The following is a 19,146-nucleotide window of genomic DNA, read 5'->3' as shown; positions in this document are numbered from 1 at the left end:
CAGGGCGCCGGAGAGGGGAGGTGGGCAGTTCTTCAATTTAACAAATAAAAATAAATCATAACTAAAGGGTAGATGTTAAAGGGTGTCCAACCGTAGCCACTTTAAAACTTGTGGACTTCAACTCCCAGAATTCCTCAGCCAGCAGGTTGCCATAGGAACCCGGTCTCCAGCAAGGTTGAGGGATTCTGGGAGTTGAAGTCCACAAAGTCTTCCAAGTTCTCTGTAGAAGTAAAACTTCCTGTTTCTGCACGGCTCTTCCTCCCTAAGTCCCGCCCAAAATGTCGTCATTGGGCAGAGGAGGAGAAGGGGGGGAGGAGAGCAAGGAGCGCAGCCAATGATTTAACCGGGAAAAGGGTGACGTCATGTTGGGTAGGGTGGTGTCTATGGGTAGTTTCAGAAAAAGTTAACAAGGAAGCGCGGAGGAGGTAGGAAAAGTTTGGGCTTTTGTTCCTGGGGGTCTTTGGAGAACTCTGAGCTGGGGGGGGTTTCTTGCAGGCGTTTCATGACCCAACTAGGGAACATCATCAGGGCTAGGAGGGAGAGGTGCTTGCAGACAGGAGGAGGAGGAAGAAAGCAGGGCTAGAAGGGAGTGGGGTTTGTGGAGAGGAGGAGGAAGAAGGAGGACGAGGAGGAAGAAGAAGGAAGAAGAAGAAGAAAAGGAAGAAGAAGGAAAGGCAGCTAGGTAGGGAAGTTGAAGGGGGGAGGGAGGAGGAGGAGGAGGAGGAGAAGAAGAAAAAGAAAAGGAAGAAGAAGAAAAGGCAGCTAGGTAGGGAAGTTGAAGAAGGGAGGAAGGAGAAGAAGGAGGGAAGAGGAGGAAGAAGAAAAAGAAGAGGAGAAGGCAGCTAGATAGGGAAGTTGAAGAAGGGAGGAAGGAGGAGGAGGAGGAGAAGAAAAGAAGGGGGCTAGATAGGGAAGTTGAAGAAGAGAAGGAGAAGATGGCTAGATAGGGAAGTTGAAGAAGAGAAAGAGAAGAAGAGAAGATGGCTAGATAGGGAAGTTGAAGAAGGAGGAGGAGGAGAAGAAGAGGATGATCAGGGCTAGAAGGGAGTGGGGTTTGTGGAGAGGAAAAAGGAGAGGAGGAGGAGGCGTCCTTGGTGACCTCTGAGTTTGGTGGTTTTCTTGCAGACGTTTCATGACCCAGCTATGCAACACCATCAATGCTAGAAGGGTTTTTCTTCCATCTGGTTTCACTCTCCCCTTTTCTTAGGATGAGACCTTTATTGCCGTTCAACATTTTTATTTGATCCCAGTATATGTGGAAAATAGTTTTCTTAATTCCTTAATTAGTTTGCCTTGCCTTTAAAGCCCCCACTTAGCTTTGTTACATCATGGGTATTCCCTTGCTCTTAATACAGGTAGCCCTCGACGTACGACCACGACGGAGCCCAACATTTCTGTGGCGAAGCGAGACGGTCGTTAAGTGAGTTTGGCCCCAATTTTACCACCTTTCTGGCCACCGTTGTTAACGGAATCACTGTGGTTGATAAGTGAGGACCCCGGTTGTTAAGTGAACCTGGCTTCCCTTATGGACTTTGGTTGCAAAAAGGGATCACATGACCCCGGGACACTGCGACCGTCATAAATAGGAGTCTAAATATCGGGAGATGCTTCCACGGTCCTAGGTGTGGAAAATGGTCATAACTCGCTTTTTTTCAATCCTGTGCTAACTTTGATCACTAAATGAAAGTCGAGGACTATCTATAGTTGGAATTGTGGGCAATGCAGCCCTTGTAGCAGGGGGCATAGGTTTTTATGCCGCAATGTCCTGTTAAGCCATGTTCTGTTAATACCCATTTGAGCGTGACACAAAAACCTCTGCCGTTGGCTAGGCTTAGAAATGAATACGTGCGCATGTTTAATTTTGTTCTCAAGCGTGCCATTTCTTTTCCTTATCTTTTATTTTTTTTACAGTTTTCATTTTTTTAAAAAAGGGGCTTTTATTGAACATTTTACCTTTAAAAAACAGAAAAACACACACACAAACACACACACACAAGAAAAAAACAAGACAAACATAACAATATAAAATAGTTATGCAACCTCTGCCAAAAAAGCCAACACAGTTCTAGGCTCCATCAACAGAGGGATAGAATCAAGATCACGTCAAGTGTTGATACCGCTTTATAAGGCCTTGGGAAGGCCACACTTGGAATACGGCGTCTGGTTTTGGTCCCCACGATGTAGAAAAGATGTGGAGACTCTGGAAATAGTGCAGAGAAGAGCAACAAAGAGGATTAGGGGACTGGGGGCTAAAACATGAAGAACGGTTGCAGGAACTGGGTATGTCTATTTTAATGAAAAGAAGGACTAGGGGAGACATGATAGCATTGTTCCGATATCTCAAGGGTTGCCACAAAGAAGAGGGAGTCAAGCTATTCTCCAAGGCACCTGAGAGTAGAACAGGAAGCAATGGGTGGAAACTAATCAAGGAGAGAAGCAACTTAGAACTAAGGAGAAATTTCCTGACAGTTAGAACAATTAATCAGTGGAACAGAAGTTGCCTCCAGAAGTTGTGAATGCCCCAACACTGGAAGTCTTTAAGATGTTGGATAGCCATTTGTCTGAAATGGTATAGGGTTTCCTGCCTAGGCAGGGGGTTGGACTAGAAGACCTCCAAGGTCCCTTCCAACTCTGCTATTGTATTGTATTGGAGTGAGCCTCCTGTATCGGCATTCATGTTTAGCCTTTGTAGTTCTCCATTCTACATTGCCTTCCTATCAGTTTTAACTTCTGCAATAGTGTAATAACAGCTGTACTAACACTTGTAATAATATCAATTGTTCCTATCATCATTTTATTTTCATTGTGGTCAATATTTGTTTTCTTATCTTTTGGGTTACAGATGGAGGCGGACAAACTTATGGTCCCCCCCAGTGGGGGCCAAGGCTCTCAGCGAAGTAGCGTCTCTTCCACCGGTCCTCGCGGTAAGTGAAAAGAAAATGCCCCCCCCCCCCCAAAGGATGTATGAGTAAAAATCAACATGTTCCTAAATGCATTTATTGTACGGCATATTCATACACGGACTAGCGATATATGTTACCATTTCACTTAGATTGGTAAAACACAAAGCGTGTTAAAAAAGATCTATATTCAAAATCCAATGTCTAGGCCAGGGGTGTCAAACTCAAGGCCTGCATGCTGGCTGCGGCCCACGATGTGGTTGGATGCGGCCCACGGGCTGTCCCGGGCCACCTGCGTCGCTTTGGTCCAGTCCGCCCAGTGTGAAGAGAATAATAGAATGGAATAGAATAAGAAAATTCAGAATAGAATAGAATAGAAAATAGAGAATAGAATTAAAATAGAATAGGAATGGAATTGGAATGGGATTCAGAATAGAATTAGAATTAATAGAATAGAATAAGAAAATTCAGAATAGAATAGAATAGAAAATAGAGAATAGAATTAAAATAGAATAGGAATAGGAATGGAATTGGAATGGGATTCAGAATAGAATTAGAATTAATAGAATAGAATAAGAAAATTCAGAATAGAATAGAATAGAATAGAAAATAGAGAATAGAATTAAAATAGAATAGGAATAGGAATGGAATTGGAATGGGATTCAGAATAGAATTAGAATTAATAGAATAGAATAAGAAAATTCAGAATAGAATAGAATAGAAAATAGAGAATAGAATTAAAATAGAATAGGAATAGGAATGGAATTGGAATGGGATTCAGAATAGAATTAGAATTAATAGAATAGAATAAGAAAATTCAGAATAGAATAGAATAGAATAGAAAATAGAGAATAGAATTAAAATAGAATAGGAATAGGAATGGAATTGGAATGGGATTCAGAATAGAATTAGAATTAATAAAATAGAATAAGAAAATTCTGGATAGAATAGATGGAATGGAACAGAACAGAACAGAATTAGAATGAATAGAATAGAATAGAATAGAATAGAATAACAGAGTTGGAAGGGACCTTGGAGGTCTTCTCGTCCAACAGTTCAAAGCGTGGTTCATTCTTAGTGACAGGTGGATTGGTTTTTTGTTCCTTTTGTGGTCGTTGAAGGAATTGTGTGAAAATTAGGAAATTAAGCTAGTCGTCCGGTTGTTGCGATGGGTGAACACCGCAGCAAGTGTCCTTTTTCCGCTCTTCCCTTCTCTCCACTTTAGCCCAGGACGTCCTGGTTTATCTGGTGGATGACACCGTGGTGCGTCTGACGATGGACAACCTGCCCTCCGTCACAGCCCACGAGTTGCAGCGGATGGTGTTGGATGTGCTGAAGCTGCCCGAATGTGCCCAAGAGATCTTCTCCTTGTGGATCGTCTCCCCCTTCCTTGGTAAGAAGACTCCAAAGGCCTCCCCCTTCCCCTTCCCTTCCCGGAGCTGCACCCCCAGTGGTGCTTCAGCAGCCTTGCTGGTTGAGATGGCTTTGTGCTGTGTGCTCACCTTGGAGGTCATCTAGTCCAACCCCCACCACCACCCAAGGAAGAGACCCTACACTCGTGAGGGCGAACCGTTGGCCCCAAGTCAGATCCGCGTGGCGTTTCTTTCGTGAGCTTCTGTTTCCTGCAAACGACGAAGCAGAAGCTCCCGAAAGAAAAAGATCTTGCCGCGCTGCTGGTGTTGGGAGACCAAGTGGCCTCGAGTCTCTGATGCGCATGTGTGAATGCCTGGTTAACTGTTAGGAAGCTTCTCCTTCATTCCAGGTTGCTTCTCTCCTTGAATAATCTCCATCCGTTGCTTCTTCTCCTGCCTTCTGGGGCTTTGGAAAATAAGTCGACACCCCTCTTCTTTGGGGCAGCCCCCCAAATACTGGAATGGTGTTATCATGTCCCCCCCCCCCCAGTCCTCCTTTTCTCTAGACTAGCCAGACCCAAATCCTGCAGCCGTTCTTCGTATGTTTTACCCTCCAGTCCCCTAATCCTCTTGGTTGCTCTTCTCTGCACTATGCTCAAAATAAAATTGAGTGTAATTCATCTGCACTTTTTCCATTATTTTTTAATAATGTGGTGACTGTTGTGGCCCACCAGTGGCCAGCAGAGTTGGCAACAGATTCGGACAGTGAGGAGGGTTGGGGAGGAACGTGGGCCAGTCCTGGAGTCTGGGGAAGGCTCTGATGAGGGCTCTGTGTCGGAGGCAGAGAAGGGGCCAGGGCCATCTGACAGTTATCAGCTGCCTTCGGAGTCAGACATCAGTGAGGCAGAAGAACAGCTGGAGCCTGTTCCCAGTGTGCGCACGCGCAGAGTGGCCAGACGAAGGGAACAGCTACAGAACAGGGGTCGACTTGGGAGGAAGGCCAGACGGTGAATGCCCCCCCCCCCCCCGAGGGAATAAAAGAGGAGCGAAAGAGGAGTGGAGTTTGCAGGAGACAATTCCTTCGTTCGTTCGTTTCAGGAGTGTGAAGATCTGTCCGAGAGTCTCAGAGACTCTGTGCCCAGAGTCTTTCCTTGCGCAGCCCCTCATTTGGGAAAATATGGACATGGCCGCTTTCCAAGCTAGATAAGGTCTGTGGTCATAAATACGCCTTTGAAAGACTTGTTGCCAGAATGGGAATGAGAGGAATTCACATTTGTTTAATAAAAGGGGTTTTGTCGGGACCAGGACTCTGCCTCCTGCTTTTTGCCTAGATCAAAACATTGACCAAAACTGGGTGCAGAATTCCAGCTGTGGCCTTACTAAGGCTTTATAAAGCACTCCTAATACTTCATGTGATCTTGGTGCTGTGCCTCTGTTTACACAACCAAGGATTGTAAGAGCTTTGGGGGCTGCTGCCGCACACGGCTGGCTCACCTTTAAGCGATCGTCTGTCCGTCCCCCGTCCCGTCCCCGGATTCATTGTGCGCTGCAAAGTCGTTTTGGGACCCAATGGAAGGGCGTGGTGATAAGCCCCACCCTCTCTTTCTGTGTTGCAGAGGTTCAGCTGAAACCCAAACACCAACCGTACAAGATCTGCCGGCAGTGGCAAGAGCTGCTCTTCCGCTTCACCGGCTGCTCCGTGGATGAGCTCGTGGAAGGTACTTGCATCTCCCTGGGCAAACGGGATGCGTGCAGGAGGCCTGGATCCAATCCTTCCTTGGAAAAAGACAAAAGAGCTTTCACGCCAGCTCTGCACCTACAAGCCCAGAGCAGGGGTGTCGAACGCGATTTCATCCAGGGCCACATCAGGGTTGTGTTTGACCTCGGGAGGGGGGGAGGGGGGCGTGGCCGAGAGTTCGATATCACTCATGTCAGGGACACCTTTGGTGGTCAAGTGCTAAGGCAAGACTTCCCTCAGACCCTCCCTCCCTTCCTTCTTCCCTCCCTCCCTCCCTTCTTTTCCTTCCTTCCAACCTATCTCTCCTTCCTTCTTCCTTCCAACCTATCTCTCCTTCCTTCTTCCTTCCAACCTATCTCTCCTTCCTTCTTCCTTCCAACCTATCTCTTCCTTCTTCCTTCCAACCTATCTCTCCTTCCTTCTTCCTTCCAACCTATCTCTCCTTCCTTCTTCCTTCCAACCTATCTCTCCTTCCTTCCAACCTATCTCTCATTCCTTCTTCCTTCCAACCTATCTCTCATTCCTTCCAACCTCTCCTTTCTTCCTCCTTCCCTTCCTTCCAACCTATCTCTCCTTCCTTCCAACCTCTCCTTCCTTCCTCCATCCCTTCCTTCCACCCTATCTCTCCTTCCTTCCTTCTTTCCTCCCTCTCTTCCTTCTTTTCCTTCTTTCCAACCTATCTCTCCTTCCTTGCTTTTTTCCTCCCTCCCTTCCTTCTTTTGCTTCCTTCCAACCTATCTCTCCTTCCTTCCTTCCTCCTTCCCTACCTTCCACCCTATCTCTCATTCCTTCCTTCTTTCCTCCCTCCCTTCTTTTCCTTCCTTCCAACCTATCTCTCCTTCCTTCCTTCTTTCCTCCCTCTCTTCCTTCTCTTCCTTCCAACTTCTTTCCTTCCTCCATCCCTTCCTTCCAACTAACCTATCTCTTCTTCCTTCCTTCCTCCTTCCCTTCCTTCCACCCTATCTCTCATTCCTTCCTCCTTCCCTTCCTTCCAACCTATCTCTCCTTCCTTCTTTCCTCCCTTCCTTCCTTCCTGCCACGGTCGTAAGTGCGGAAAACGGTCACGAATCCATTTTCCAGGGCCATTGGAACGTCACACCGTCACCCAATGAACGGTTGCAGAGTTAAGTCGGGGATTACCTGTGGCTGATACGGTTGGAGGTTGATGGAGCATATTTACAGATAGTCCTCGACTTACGACAACGATCTAGCCCAAAATGTCTGTGGCCCTCACTTGTCCAAAGATCACATGACACACACACACACACACACACACCCGCCCCAAGGACACAGCAACTGTCCTAAATACCTAGGGTCTAAGTTTTGATCGGAGGGCCGTGGGGATGCTGCAGTGGCTTTAATTCACAGCCTGTCCCATTTTTTTCTCCCCTGACTTTCCCTTAGATGAACCTTCACTTCAATTCCGCAGAAATATCTTTTTTTTGAGAAGGAAGGAGCTGCAGGTGAGTCCAAAGCGATTCCGGCTGATCCTTGCAAAATCCATTTATGGGTTTAGGGCAGGATGTGGCCCTTCAACCCTTGCGATATACCAGGACCCCATAGGTTGAGCAGTTTGTCAGTTCGAACTACTGTAAAGTTTCCTAACGACGCCGTAACTGATTCCTCATAATCGAGCCAATGTTTTAATACAAAACCCAGTGATGTATTAACAGCTTCATTCATTAGGCAAGATTCGTTCGCAGTCATTTCTTTGCTTCGTCTATCTGCTTCTGAACTTTGCCCCTCTTCCTTTCCTCCCCTCAGTCTGTGTCACAAATCACGTTACCCAATAGTTACACCCATCTCAAACCAGGTACTGTAATCTGAGATCCGACTCCGCCGACGGTATGCGTGGAAAGTCAACACGGAGAGTTGACATCTACAGCAGAAAGTGTCGACGCTTCATTTCAAAAAACCCAAATATCGTTTAATCCTGGCTGAATAGAGCTTCATTTTCTTCGCTCTTCGAAGTCTTTTATTGATTTATTTTGAAGAGTTTTATTATTTTTCAATTGCAAAAATAAACGCTCCATCTTTCCTTAGGCAGTGCGTCGTCTGGGTACAAACACCTCTGTGCAACATCGTTCCTCTTTTGCCACATCTTTCACATTCACATTATTTCCCTAAGTTTAGTATTATGATATATTGAGCATTTAAAGGTTATAGAATTCTCCATTTTTCTTCTTTCTATCTTCTAGTAATAGTATATATTGAACATCATTATTCTCATCATATACATACTAACAGTTTTATATCTTTATCTCAGTGTGTTGTCTACTTATTTTTTAGCTTTCTTCATTTCCTAACTCTTTTTTTCCCCCTCCAACCATTGGTAAAATACTTCCCAAATCATGTAATATTCAGTTTGCTCTTTCTTCTTAATTGCTAATGTTAGTCTGTTCATTTCTGCACATGGTAATGTTTTCCTCATCACCTTCTCATCAATTGGGATTTCTACACTTTTCCAATGTTGTGCAAATGTAATTCTAGCTCCAGTTAATACATGAATGATTACATTTTTTTAAAAAAGAAGTCTTTTAGAAAAACCAGGAATGGCATGGGTAAAGGACGCGGTGGCTCAGTGGCTAAGACGCTGAGCTTGTTGATCAGAAAAGATCGGCAGTTCAGAGGTTCGAATCCCTAGCGCCACGTAACGGAGTGAGCTCCCGTGACTTGTCCCAGCTTCTGCCCACCTAGCAGTTCAAAAGCATGAAAAAATGCAAGTAGGAAAATAGGAACCACCTTTGGTGGGAAGGGAACAGCGTTCCGTGCGCCTGGCGTTGAATCATGCCAGCCACATGACCAATGGAGATGTCTTTGGATGGCGCTGGCTCTTCGGCTTTGAAACAGAGATGAGCAGCGCCCCCTAGAGTCAGGAACGACTAGCACAAATCTGCAAGGGGAACCTTTACCTAAGAGGTATGGGGATTTGGGTTATTCCAAAAATTGGGGATTTTTCTACCCAAATCATTTTGATCGTCCCTTGTTTGTTTTGAGGGTGCAAAGGGGTGTGAGTGACAGGGGTAAAGAAAACTCATGCTTGTATAATTTTGGATTGTCTTTTTGCCATTATGGAATCGTTAAAAATCTAAATTTCACGATTCTTTGTATGACGAGAATGCAGAGAAGGGATGAATTTATACGTAAAGGATATGTAGATATCTCTTTCACTTTTGATTGAACGCAATTCATCCTGCGTTTAAAAGGTCAAGTTCCCCTCACACATATCTGCTAGTCGTTCCCGACTCTAGGGGGCGATGCTGCAACTTTGGACGGTCGCTAAACAAACTGTTGTAGGTCGAGGACTACCTGTGTTCACCTGGCTTGATGTTGTTAGCTGATAACTTTTGAGATTCTGTATTGATTTTTTCCCCTCCAGATTCAGGATGAAGACGTTCTGCGGCTCTTGTACGAAGAGGCCAAGCACAACGTCCTGGAAGGAAGGTTTCCGTGTGACCCGGCCGATTGTGACGCATTGGGAGCCCTGGTTTGCCGAATCAACTTAGGCCCCTACAACCCGGAGCAGCACACGCCTTCGTTCCTGAAGTAAGTGGAACCCAAACAGCAAGTAAATTCTGTATTTCTCAAGAAAAGTTTCTTTGACGCAGAGGGAAGCAAGACTGGTGAAAAATTAAGTTTACTTTATACTTTACTTTATACTTTACTTTTTACTTTACTTTATACTTTACTTTATACTTTATACTTTACTTTTTACTTTACTTTTACTTGTTGGGGGCAAGAGGCTGACTTTATAAACGGCTTAGAGAGGGCTGGAAAACACTATGAAGCGGTATATAAGTCTAAGCGGTATTGCTATTGCCCTTCCTTCCTTTCTCTTTCTTTCCTTCCTTCCTCTTTCTTTCGTTCCTTCCTTCCTTCCTCCCTCCCTCCCTCCCTTCCTTACTCGGGGTTAGAATGCAGGATTGCAGGCTAATTCTGCCCACAGCCAGCAGTTCAATCCTGACCGGCTCAAGGTTGACTCAACCTTCCGTCCTTCCCAGGTCGGTAAAATGAGGACCCAGATTGTTGGGGGCAAGAGGCTGACTCTGTAAATGGCTGTAAAGCACTGTAAAGCGGTATATAAGTCTAAGTGCTATTGCTATCTTCCCTTCCTATCTACCTACCTGCACAGTAGTTGGAATGCAGGATTGCAGGCTAATTCTGCCCATTGCCAGCAGTTCGATCCTGACCGGCTCAAGGTCGACTCAGCCTTCCGTCCTTCCCAGGTCGGTAAAATGAGGACCCAGATTGTTGGGGGCAAAAGGCTGACTCTGTAAACCACTTAGAGAGGGCTGGAAAGCACCATGAAGTGGGATATAAGTCTAAGTGCTGTTGCTAACTTAACAACTGCAGTAATTCACTCAACAACGGAGGCAAGAAAGATCATAAAATGGGGCAAAATTCATTAAACAAATGTCTGACTTAACAACAGACATGTTGGGCTCAGCTGTGGTCGTAAGTCGAGGACTACCTCTATCGATTCTGTTCTCTTCTGAAAGCAGGGAGGGGGAGCAAGGACTGGGAACCGCTGGCCGAGGGGGAACGTCTGTTCTTCTTTCATTTTTGTTTTTCCTTCCTTCCTTCCTAGAGAGAAGCTGGATTGCTTCCTGCCCTCCCACCTTTGCCACCGAGGCCACAAGCTCTTTGCCAGCCTTCGCAAACGGGCCGGCTCCCGTCCGCCCGTCAGCGAGCAGGGTCTCCTGCGGGCCTTTCGCGAGGTCCCGGAGGCCGGGGCTTGCGAAGAACACGCCACTCTGCTCAGGTTGTACCACGCCTACCTGCAAAAGTGCCACGAGCTTCCTTATTACGGGTAGGTTTGGGTGGCTGCGTGGAACCAGGAAGCCCAGGAGAAGTTTGGCAAGGTGTCATTCGGTCACGGATCACGAATGATGCTCTTTTGTCCATCTCTCTCTCCTCTCTTTCTCTCCTCTTTCTCTCTCTCTCTTTCCTTTCTTTTTCTATTTCTCTCTTTTCTCTCTCCTTTCTTTATCTCTCCTCTTTCTCTGTCCCTTTCTTTTTCTTTCTTTCTCCTGTCTTTTTCTCCCTTTCTCTCTCTCTCCTCTTTCTCTCTCCTTTCTTTTTCTTTCTCTTCTTTCTCCTCTCTCTCTCTCCCTTTCTTTTTTTCTTTCTCTTCTTTCTCTCTCTCTCCTCTCTCTTTTTCTCTCTCTCCCCCCTCTCTTTTTCTCTCTGCAGCTGTGCCTTCTTCTTTGGGGAAATAGACAAGCCGGTTCAGGGATTGCTACATCGGGCCGGCCGCAAAGCCGTGACGGTGGCCATTAGCCTGGAGGGCGTCTATATCATGGACACCAAAGAGAAGGTAAACTGGGAAGGGCTGTGTGAGGGTTGGCCAAGCCGTTTGGGAGTCTTCACCCTTTTTATTGATTCGATTTACCAGTTAGATGAGATGACCTTTTATTAGATTAGATGAACAGAGTCAGAAGGGACCTTGTAGGTCATCTAGTCCAACCCCACTTCCAAGCAGGGGACCCACACCGTTTCTGACCGAGGGCAGTCCCGTGTCTTCTTGAAAGCCTCCAGGGATGAAGCTCCCACAACTTCCAAAGGCAACTTCTGTTCCATGGGTTGATCTCACTTATTCAGTACAGGGGGATCCTCAACTTATAACCCGTTCATTTAGTGACCAAAGTTACAACAGCACCGAGAAAAGTGACGTAGGGCCGTTTTTTAACACCTACGACCCATTGCGGCATCCCCATGGCCACAGGATTAAAATTCAGACCGTCTGATAGAGGTGATCCTCAATTTACAAGAGTTTGTTGAGTGACCGGTTACAAAAAAAAAGTGAGTTAGGGCCGTTTTGCACACTTACGATCCATTGCGGCATCTCCATGATCGAAATTCAGACGCTTGGCAACTGACTCATATTTATGACGGTGGCTGTGTCCCCGGGGTCACGTGGTCCCCTTTGCGACCTTCGAACAAGCCAATTCAGTGGGGAAACCAGGTTCACTCAACGACCCTGCTACTAACTTAACAACTGCAGCAACTCGCTTAACAACTGTGGCAAGAGAGGTCGTAAAACGGGGCAAAACTCAATGAACAAATGTCTCGCTTAAGAACCGATTTTTTTTTAGTTAGTTAGTTTACTTTATTGTCATTGCACCTCGTACAACGAAACTAAATGCCCTCTTCAGTGTACATTACAACCATAAAAATAAAACACAAACACGCCTTCTTCGCATTCTCTACAATTGAAATTAAAAACCCTTAATATTGCCTTAATTTTGCACTATACCGTAGAATTCAATATAGTTTCAGCTCTGGGAGAGAAGCGGTTTTTCAGCTTATTTGTCCTGGTTTTTATTCTCCTGTACCGGCTGCCAGATGGTAATAGTTCCAAAAAAAAAAAAGGGTGCCCAGGATGAGATGGATTTTTAAGGATGTTTTGAATTTTCTTAAGGCAGCGGGAGTTATAAAGCTCTTCCAAAGAGAGGAGAGGGCAACCACTGAACAAATGTCTCACTCAAGAACCAAACCTCTGGGCTCAATGGTGGTCGTAGGTCGAGGACTAAGGGTTTTTGTTTACATTTGGATGGCTACAAAGGCTGAGATCCTAGATGGGACAAAGTTGATGAAAGGCCCTTCTGTCGTTTCGCCTCCCGGATAAAACATTTCTGCCCTTTTTTGTAGTATCTTCTGCTGGGCCTGAAGTTCCAGCAGTTATCGTGGGATCACACGTTTCCAAGCGAGGAGGAACATATCCTGTGGTTGGAATTCGATGGGGAAAATGAAGGCCGGCAAGTGAACAAGTTGCTCAAGATTTACTCTAAGCAAGTATGTGTCTGCTGGGGGAGATATTTGAACTTTGATGGGTGCGTTTGTGTTTCCCATAGTAATTTATGTTATAATTACCGTATTTTTCAGTGTATAAGACGCACCTCTCCCCCTCCCCTAAAAAAGGGTGAAAATATGGGTGTGCCTTATACACTGAATGCAGCCCCACCCACCCACCGTCCGTCCCCCCCCCCCCCCGTTTGGCCTCTGCCTCCCAGCAATTTACCTCCTTGCAGCAAACAGGGAAAATGGGGCTTGCGGAGGCTGCAATAGGCTACAGCAATCCCTGCAGCCTGAAACAGCTGATGAGAGGGAAGCCCCTGCTGAAATTGAGAGTGAAACTGGGAGGCAGAGGCAGATTTTTTTTTGCTTGTGCTAATCAGGCTGTTTGCTGCAAGAAGGTAAGTCAACAACTATAAATGCCTGTAGAATGTTCAAATTATTAGACTTATTTTGTAAAGACTGCTTTATTATTGCTCTAGACAGCTTAACAAAAGGAAGAAGCTTTTTAAAATAAATGCTTGATCTGAAGAGAGGCCCAGTGCTATTACATCTTCTTTTAAATAGCAGAGAATAACTATATTTCCAGAAAGCCCCATCAATTTTAACAGCATCTGTACAAGTATAGTCTGAAATGTAACACTACAAACAGCGTAGATCGTCTGTACTGTTTGCCGTTTGTTGCAAGGAGGCAAATTGCTGATTTTTTTCCCCCTTGTTTTCCTCCCAAAAAAACTGATGCGTCTTATACTTCGGAGCGTCTTATACTCCGAAAAATATGGTAAACCTATTTCTTGGGCTCAGTTGTGGTCGTAATTTGAGGACTGCCTTTATCCTTTTTCCTTTCTGGCATTCCACTTTTCTTCACTGTTCTCCCAACAGAGTGCTAGAATATACAGGCAGTCCTCGACTTACAACAGTTCGTTTAGTGACCAGTCCAAGTTACAGCAGCACCGAAAAATGTGACAACAACCGTTTTTCGGGCTTACGACCGTTGCAGTCTTCCCGGGGTGCACGATCAAAATTTAGGTGCTTGACGACCGACTCATATTTATGACGGGAGCAGCGTCTTGGGGTCACGTGAGCCCCTTTTTTTGCGACCTCCTAACACGCAAAGTCAATGGGGAAGCCAGATTCACTTAACAGCCGGGTGACTAACTTAACAGCTTGCAGTGATTCGCTTAACAACTCTGGCAACAAAAGTTGCAAAATGGGGCAAAACCCACTTAACTGATGTCTCGCTTGGCAACATAAAATGTTGGGCTCAATTGTGGTCGTAGGTTGAGGACTACCTGCCACTAAATGGACCCCGTGTCTCTCTTTTACAGGCCGAACTGATGAGTAGCTTAATCGAATATTGTATTGAGCTGAACGCATCTGCCAGGGGGCTGGATTCGGAGCCCGCCACGGCCGCAGTGCCCACGTCTGATCAGCAGCCCCCCAAAATTCAGCGACAGAGCAGCGTGCTCTGTAACCGGATGCAGCGCTTAGCCACCATAGACTACGTTGAGGAAGGTAAGCTGGGGGATCTGTGGGTAGCTTGAGAGGGATCTTGCAGTCTTAGTGGACAACCAGCTCAATAGGAGACAGCCATGTGCGGCGGCAGCCAAAAAAGCCAATGCAATCCTAAGTTGCGTTAACAGAGGGATAAAATCAAGATCAAGGGAGGTGCTACCACCACTCTATAAAGCCTTAGTAAGACCACACCTAGAATCCTTTATCCAGTTTTGGTCACCACAGTACGAAAAAGAGGTTGAGACTCTAGAAAGAGTGCAGAGAAGAGCAACCAGGATGATGAGGGGACTGGAGGCTCAAACAGAAGATGGACGGTTGCAGGAACTGGGCCTGGCTGGTCTAGGGAAGAGAAGGACCAGGGGAGACAGGAGAGCATCTTCCAATATTTGAGGGGCTGCCAAAGAGAGGAAGAGGGGAGTCAAGCTATTCTCCAAACCCCCAAAGGCCAGAGAAGGAAGAATGGATGGAAACTGACCAAGAAGAGATTCAACCTGGAAATGAGGAGGAATTTCCTGACAGGGAGAACAATCAACCCATGGAACAAAAGTTGCCTTCAGAAGTTGTGGGAGCTTCATCACTGGATGAAGAAGAAGAGACTGGACTGCCATCTGTCGGAAATGGTGTAGGGTCTCCTGCTTGGGTGGGGGGGTTGGACTAGATGACCTACAAGGTCCCTTCCAACTCTGTTAAATCTGAATTTTTTTTAAAAAAATGGAAACCAAATTTGTAAATAGGCTGTCAAAAATCCCAGTGTGCTCATGGGGCTAAACTTTTTTATTTGGCAATTGCCTGATTCCTGCCAATAGGATTTGTAAATTATAGTTCCCAGCTTTGCGCACTAACCGATACGTGGTCAACAAACCCTGATTAGGCTGTGATGTGTGTTGTAGGGTTGGTATGTGGTGTGGTGGCACAGTGCCTAGAATGTAGCATTGCAGGCTACTTCTTCTGACTGCCGGCAGTTCAGTTCTCACCGGCTCAAGATTGACTCAGCCTTCTGTCCTCCAAGGTCGGTAAAATGAGGACCCAGATTGTTGATGGCAAGAGGCTGACTCTGTAAACTGTTTACAGAGAGGGCTGTAAAGCACCATGAAATGGTATATAAGTCTAAGCGCTATTGCTTATTGCTCTGCTATAGTATTCATGCCATGGTGGCATAGTGGTTAGAATGCAGTATTGCAGACTAATTCTGCCCACTGCCAGCAGTTCGATTCTGACCGGAGCAGCCTTCCATCCTTCTGAGGTCAATAAAATGAGGGCCCAGATTGTTGCGGCAATATGCTGATTCTGTCAACCCCTTAGAGAGTGCTGTGTTGCAGACTAATTCTACCTACTGCCAGCAGTTTGATTCTGACCAAATCAAGCCTTCCATCCTTCCGAGATCCCAGGTTGTTGGGGGCGATGTGCTGAGTCTGTAAACCGCTTAGAGGGCTGTCAACACACTGTGAAGCGGTATATAAATCTTAAGTGCTATTGCTTCGGGCTCTTATCTCTACTTATATGTGACTCTGCTTCTTCCTTGCTCCAGGGAAAGAGATCAAGCGGGTGAAACCTCGTCGTACGACATCCTTCTTCGGCCGCCAGCTGTCAAACGCCCCTACCTCCTACTCAGCGGTACGGGCAGCTGAGAACTTAGAACAGGGCTGATCCCCATTTTTGTTCCTGGGGTAGAAAGGGGACCAGACCACTTTGGGGGCAAGGTGACTCAAGGGCCAGTAGCCTTGGACTCTGCCTTCAGGGGTTACTTGCTGCTCTACCTCCAACTCCCCGTGCAGATTTCCTTACAGTGTCTGACTTCATTCCTGCGCTCAGTCTTACAAGGGTTGGGGCTGTCAAGAATGTACCAAGCTACCTTAAATCCAGATGTTTGAGTTTGTTCCTAGCATTGCAGCAGAGCTGCCGTAAGAGATCCGTTCTCCCTGCTTGCATAAGTGCCACGGTTACATTTTTTCCCCTCCAAACTCATTTGGCCACCAGTCATAATCCTCAATTTCTGATTTCTTCCTGCCTCTGTATGATTTTTTTTTTTGGGGGGGGGGATTATCTCACAATCCCCATCTTGTGTGTGAATCACAGTTGTTTGTAGCTCAAACCTTTGGAACGAGGCTCTGTTTGAGGGGAGGGGAGGCATTTTGAGGTCTTTTGGGAGGCAGAATGATAAAATGACCCCTTTTTTTGCAATGGACTGTATATTTGAGGAGGGTCTCTTTCCTCTGTGTCTGGAAATTTCTGCACTGTTGGGGGGGGGGGCTACTGGCTTCTCTTTTGTCCAACACAGAAATGCATCTGGGTGATCGCTGGTTTGTATCCCCCTCTGAATTTCTGTTTCGGGAAAAAAAGTGCCCCCCCCCCACTGTTTAAAACAAACTGACTTCCATTTTCAGGCTCTTGTTTGTCCACCTATTGACTTTTACCTAGGGGGGGTGTTGCAATAAAAACAAGAATTAAAAAAACGCACCTGCTCGGCATTCCTTTGAATTGATTAAGTTTCCCCTAAATTTAATTAGCTGGCACTAATTAAATTCATGTTTGGCTAAACCACAATTAATTTTGGCGGCTCAGATTAACAGAAAGGTGTTTTAAAGGCTGATTGTGTGACGTGACCTTCCATTGCATTCACGGGAAGTGGATAGGCGTATATCAGTGGTTCTCAACCAGTGGGTCGCCACCCCTTTTGGGGTCGAATGATCCTTTCACAGGGGTCGCCTAAGACCATCCACCTCCACTGGCATCGCCCATGCTCAGAAGCACATCCTGAAGTGGCAGGTGCAGGAAGAGCGCCAGGTGGCGAAGCAGCCTGCTCCGGGCGCAACCCAGATGCCGCCCTGCCCGATGGTCACGCCAGGGAAAGGCCGAGTCGCTGAAGGGGGAGAGAGACAGGTTCTTCTGGGTGACGGATCAGCCTCGGCTCTGACGGACGTCTGAAGTGAGCGCTGTCGGCGATGCCTCTCAGCCCAGCCACCTGCACAGGGGATCGAAGGCGCCCAGAGAGCAGGAGACCGATGGGGCAGTCGGGCCACCCGCTTCAGCAGGCGGGACAGGCTCTCGCCCAGGCAGGCACATGCCGGGATTCAAGCCGCCTTGGTTCTGGAAGCTCCCTTTGCTGCCCCTGCCGCTGGTCCTGTCCTGCGAGCTAAACTCGGAGGCTTTTTGGTCCCCAGGAAGGGCTAGCAGGAAAGGCTGGAGGGAAGGACAGGCCCCGCCCACCCATTCCTTCCGTCCCGAGGAACAAAGCACAGTTCAATGTATCTTAAGCCTCTGTTTAAAATCCCATTTAAAGGGCAACTTCTTAATCTGTGTTTAATCGATTGCTCGCACGAATTAACCACTATGTTCTCCCACGCCTGGTTGTAACGATAAGAAAGAAAGAAAGAAAGAAAGAAAGAAAGAAAAGGGAGGGAGGAATGGAAAGAAAGAAAGGAAGGAAGAAAGAAAAGGGAGGGAGGAATAGAAAGAAAGAAGGAAGAAAAGGGAGGGAGAAATGGAAAGAAAGAAAAGGGAAGGAAGGAGGAATGGAAAGAAAGAAAAAGAAAACTGGGTGGGTGGGTGGAACGGAATCCTGCTTAAGCGGGGTGGGGGGTTGGACTAGAAGACCTCCAAGGTCCCTTCCAGCTCTATTCTGGCATTCTGATTAATCCTTTTGACCCTTTAGGTCTAGCCTGCTTTCGCTGCAACCAATAACGCTTCGTAAAAGAACCTTCAACCACTGGAGTCGAGGGTATTTCTTTTCTAGTGACCCAGCTGGGGCAGGTCTGACACTTATTTTGAAAAGGATCAGGAATCATGCCACTAAGGGGCAGCTGTGATTGGCATTGCCGGGCACGCTGCAAGGTGAAGTCCAACTGTTTACAAACACTTGATGGGTAGGGATCCTTGTTGCTGTTCCCAATCTGGTCCACCAGAGGGGAGGGTGAGCAGCTGCTACCAATTTCTAGACTCTGCTAAAAGTCCGTAAACCTCTGGAGTTTGCAGTTCTCAGGATTGCCAAGCCTTCCGTTTAATGCTTAAGACAAGTTTGAAAAAAGACTAGTATTGCTTTGGGAAATCCGCTTATAACCTGTGGACTTCGTGAAAGCAAGATGGTTGAGACTTCGGGAAAAGTGCAAAGAAGAGCAACTAAGACGATTAAGGGCCGATAAAACCTATGAAGAACGGCTGCAGGAATTTAAAGAATTCTTAGTTTAAAGAAAATAAGGATTAGGGGGTGGGGACATGATAGCAGCGTCCCAATATTTGAGGGGCTGCCCCAAAGAAGAAGGGGTCAACCTCGTTTCCAAAGCACCAGAAGGCAGGATAAGAAGCAATGGATGGAAACTAATCAAGGAGAGCAGCAGCCTGGGATTAAGGAGAAACTTCCTTGCAGTGAGAACAATTAGTCAGTGGAATGGGTTGCCACCAGAAGTTGTGGGTGCTCCTGCTCCATCATTGGAGATTTTCAAGAGACTGGACAGTCACTTGTCTGGAATGGTGGTCTGCTTGAGCAGCGGGATGGACTAGAAGACCTCCAAGGTCCTTTCCCTCTCTTATTATGATTAACCTTTTGCGCAGGAAGGCAGAGCTGAAGAAGCATCTTGGATGAGAAGCGAAACATCTTCAAAGAAAAACCGGAAAGTCCAGTTGCCTCTTGAAAAAGCACCTTTTGGGAGGTGCGCAGCAGTGTTTGTGACGCTCAGTTTAGGGGAGGGATGCAGACTTGGCAAAGATAATTGTGTTCTTCCTGCTTTGTGGAGCCCGGCTGCAGCCAGTAGCTCAAGGTACGGCTTGCAGGATGGACAGTCATCACTTCTGCAGATCACCTGGTGGTGACTCACCCAGAGGATGCAGAGCACGGGGCAGCATTCCTGAT

General features: G+C 46.5%; 2 protein-coding genes across 3 annotated transcripts in view; one reads left to right on the top strand and one right to left on the bottom strand.

Moving 5' to 3' along the window:
- The window catches only part of LOC309400166 (uncharacterized protein), a 189,538-nt gene that overhangs the window by 160,886 nt on the left and 9,506 nt on the right, over positions 1-19,146 (bottom strand). The gene's annotated exons all lie outside the window — the stretch shown is intronic.
- On the top strand, positions 300-17,686 carry FRMD8 (FERM domain containing 8). 2 transcript variants are annotated; one of them, XM_081968550.1, is made up of 12 exons: positions 373-425; positions 1,356-1,420; positions 2,843-2,924; positions 4,126-4,293; positions 5,869-5,970; positions 7,395-7,453; positions 9,370-9,536; positions 10,579-10,800; positions 11,184-11,307; positions 12,642-12,785; positions 14,114-14,300; positions 15,829-17,686. In XM_081968550.1, exons 3-12 carry the CDS (start codon positions 2,843-2,845, stop codon positions 15,945-15,947), a joined length of 1,374 nt encoding a protein of 457 aa, XP_081824676.1. In that variant the 5' UTR covers positions 373-425; positions 1,356-1,420; the 3' UTR covers positions 15,948-17,686. The 2 variants fall into 2 exon arrangements, with proteins under 2 accessions (XP_081824675.1, XP_081824676.1); XM_081968549.1 differs by lacking the exon at positions 1,356-1,420 and having other exon boundaries at positions 300-425; positions 15,829-17,685.

Source organism: Natrix helvetica (assembly GCF_964273705.1).
Source record: "Natrix helvetica genome assembly, chromosome: 16".
Taxonomy (NCBI): Eukaryota; Metazoa; Chordata; class Lepidosauria; order Squamata; family Natricidae; genus Natrix; species Natrix helvetica.
The sequence above is the reverse complement of the archived record's forward strand: the minus strand, read 5'-3'. Positions and strand labels throughout refer to the sequence as shown.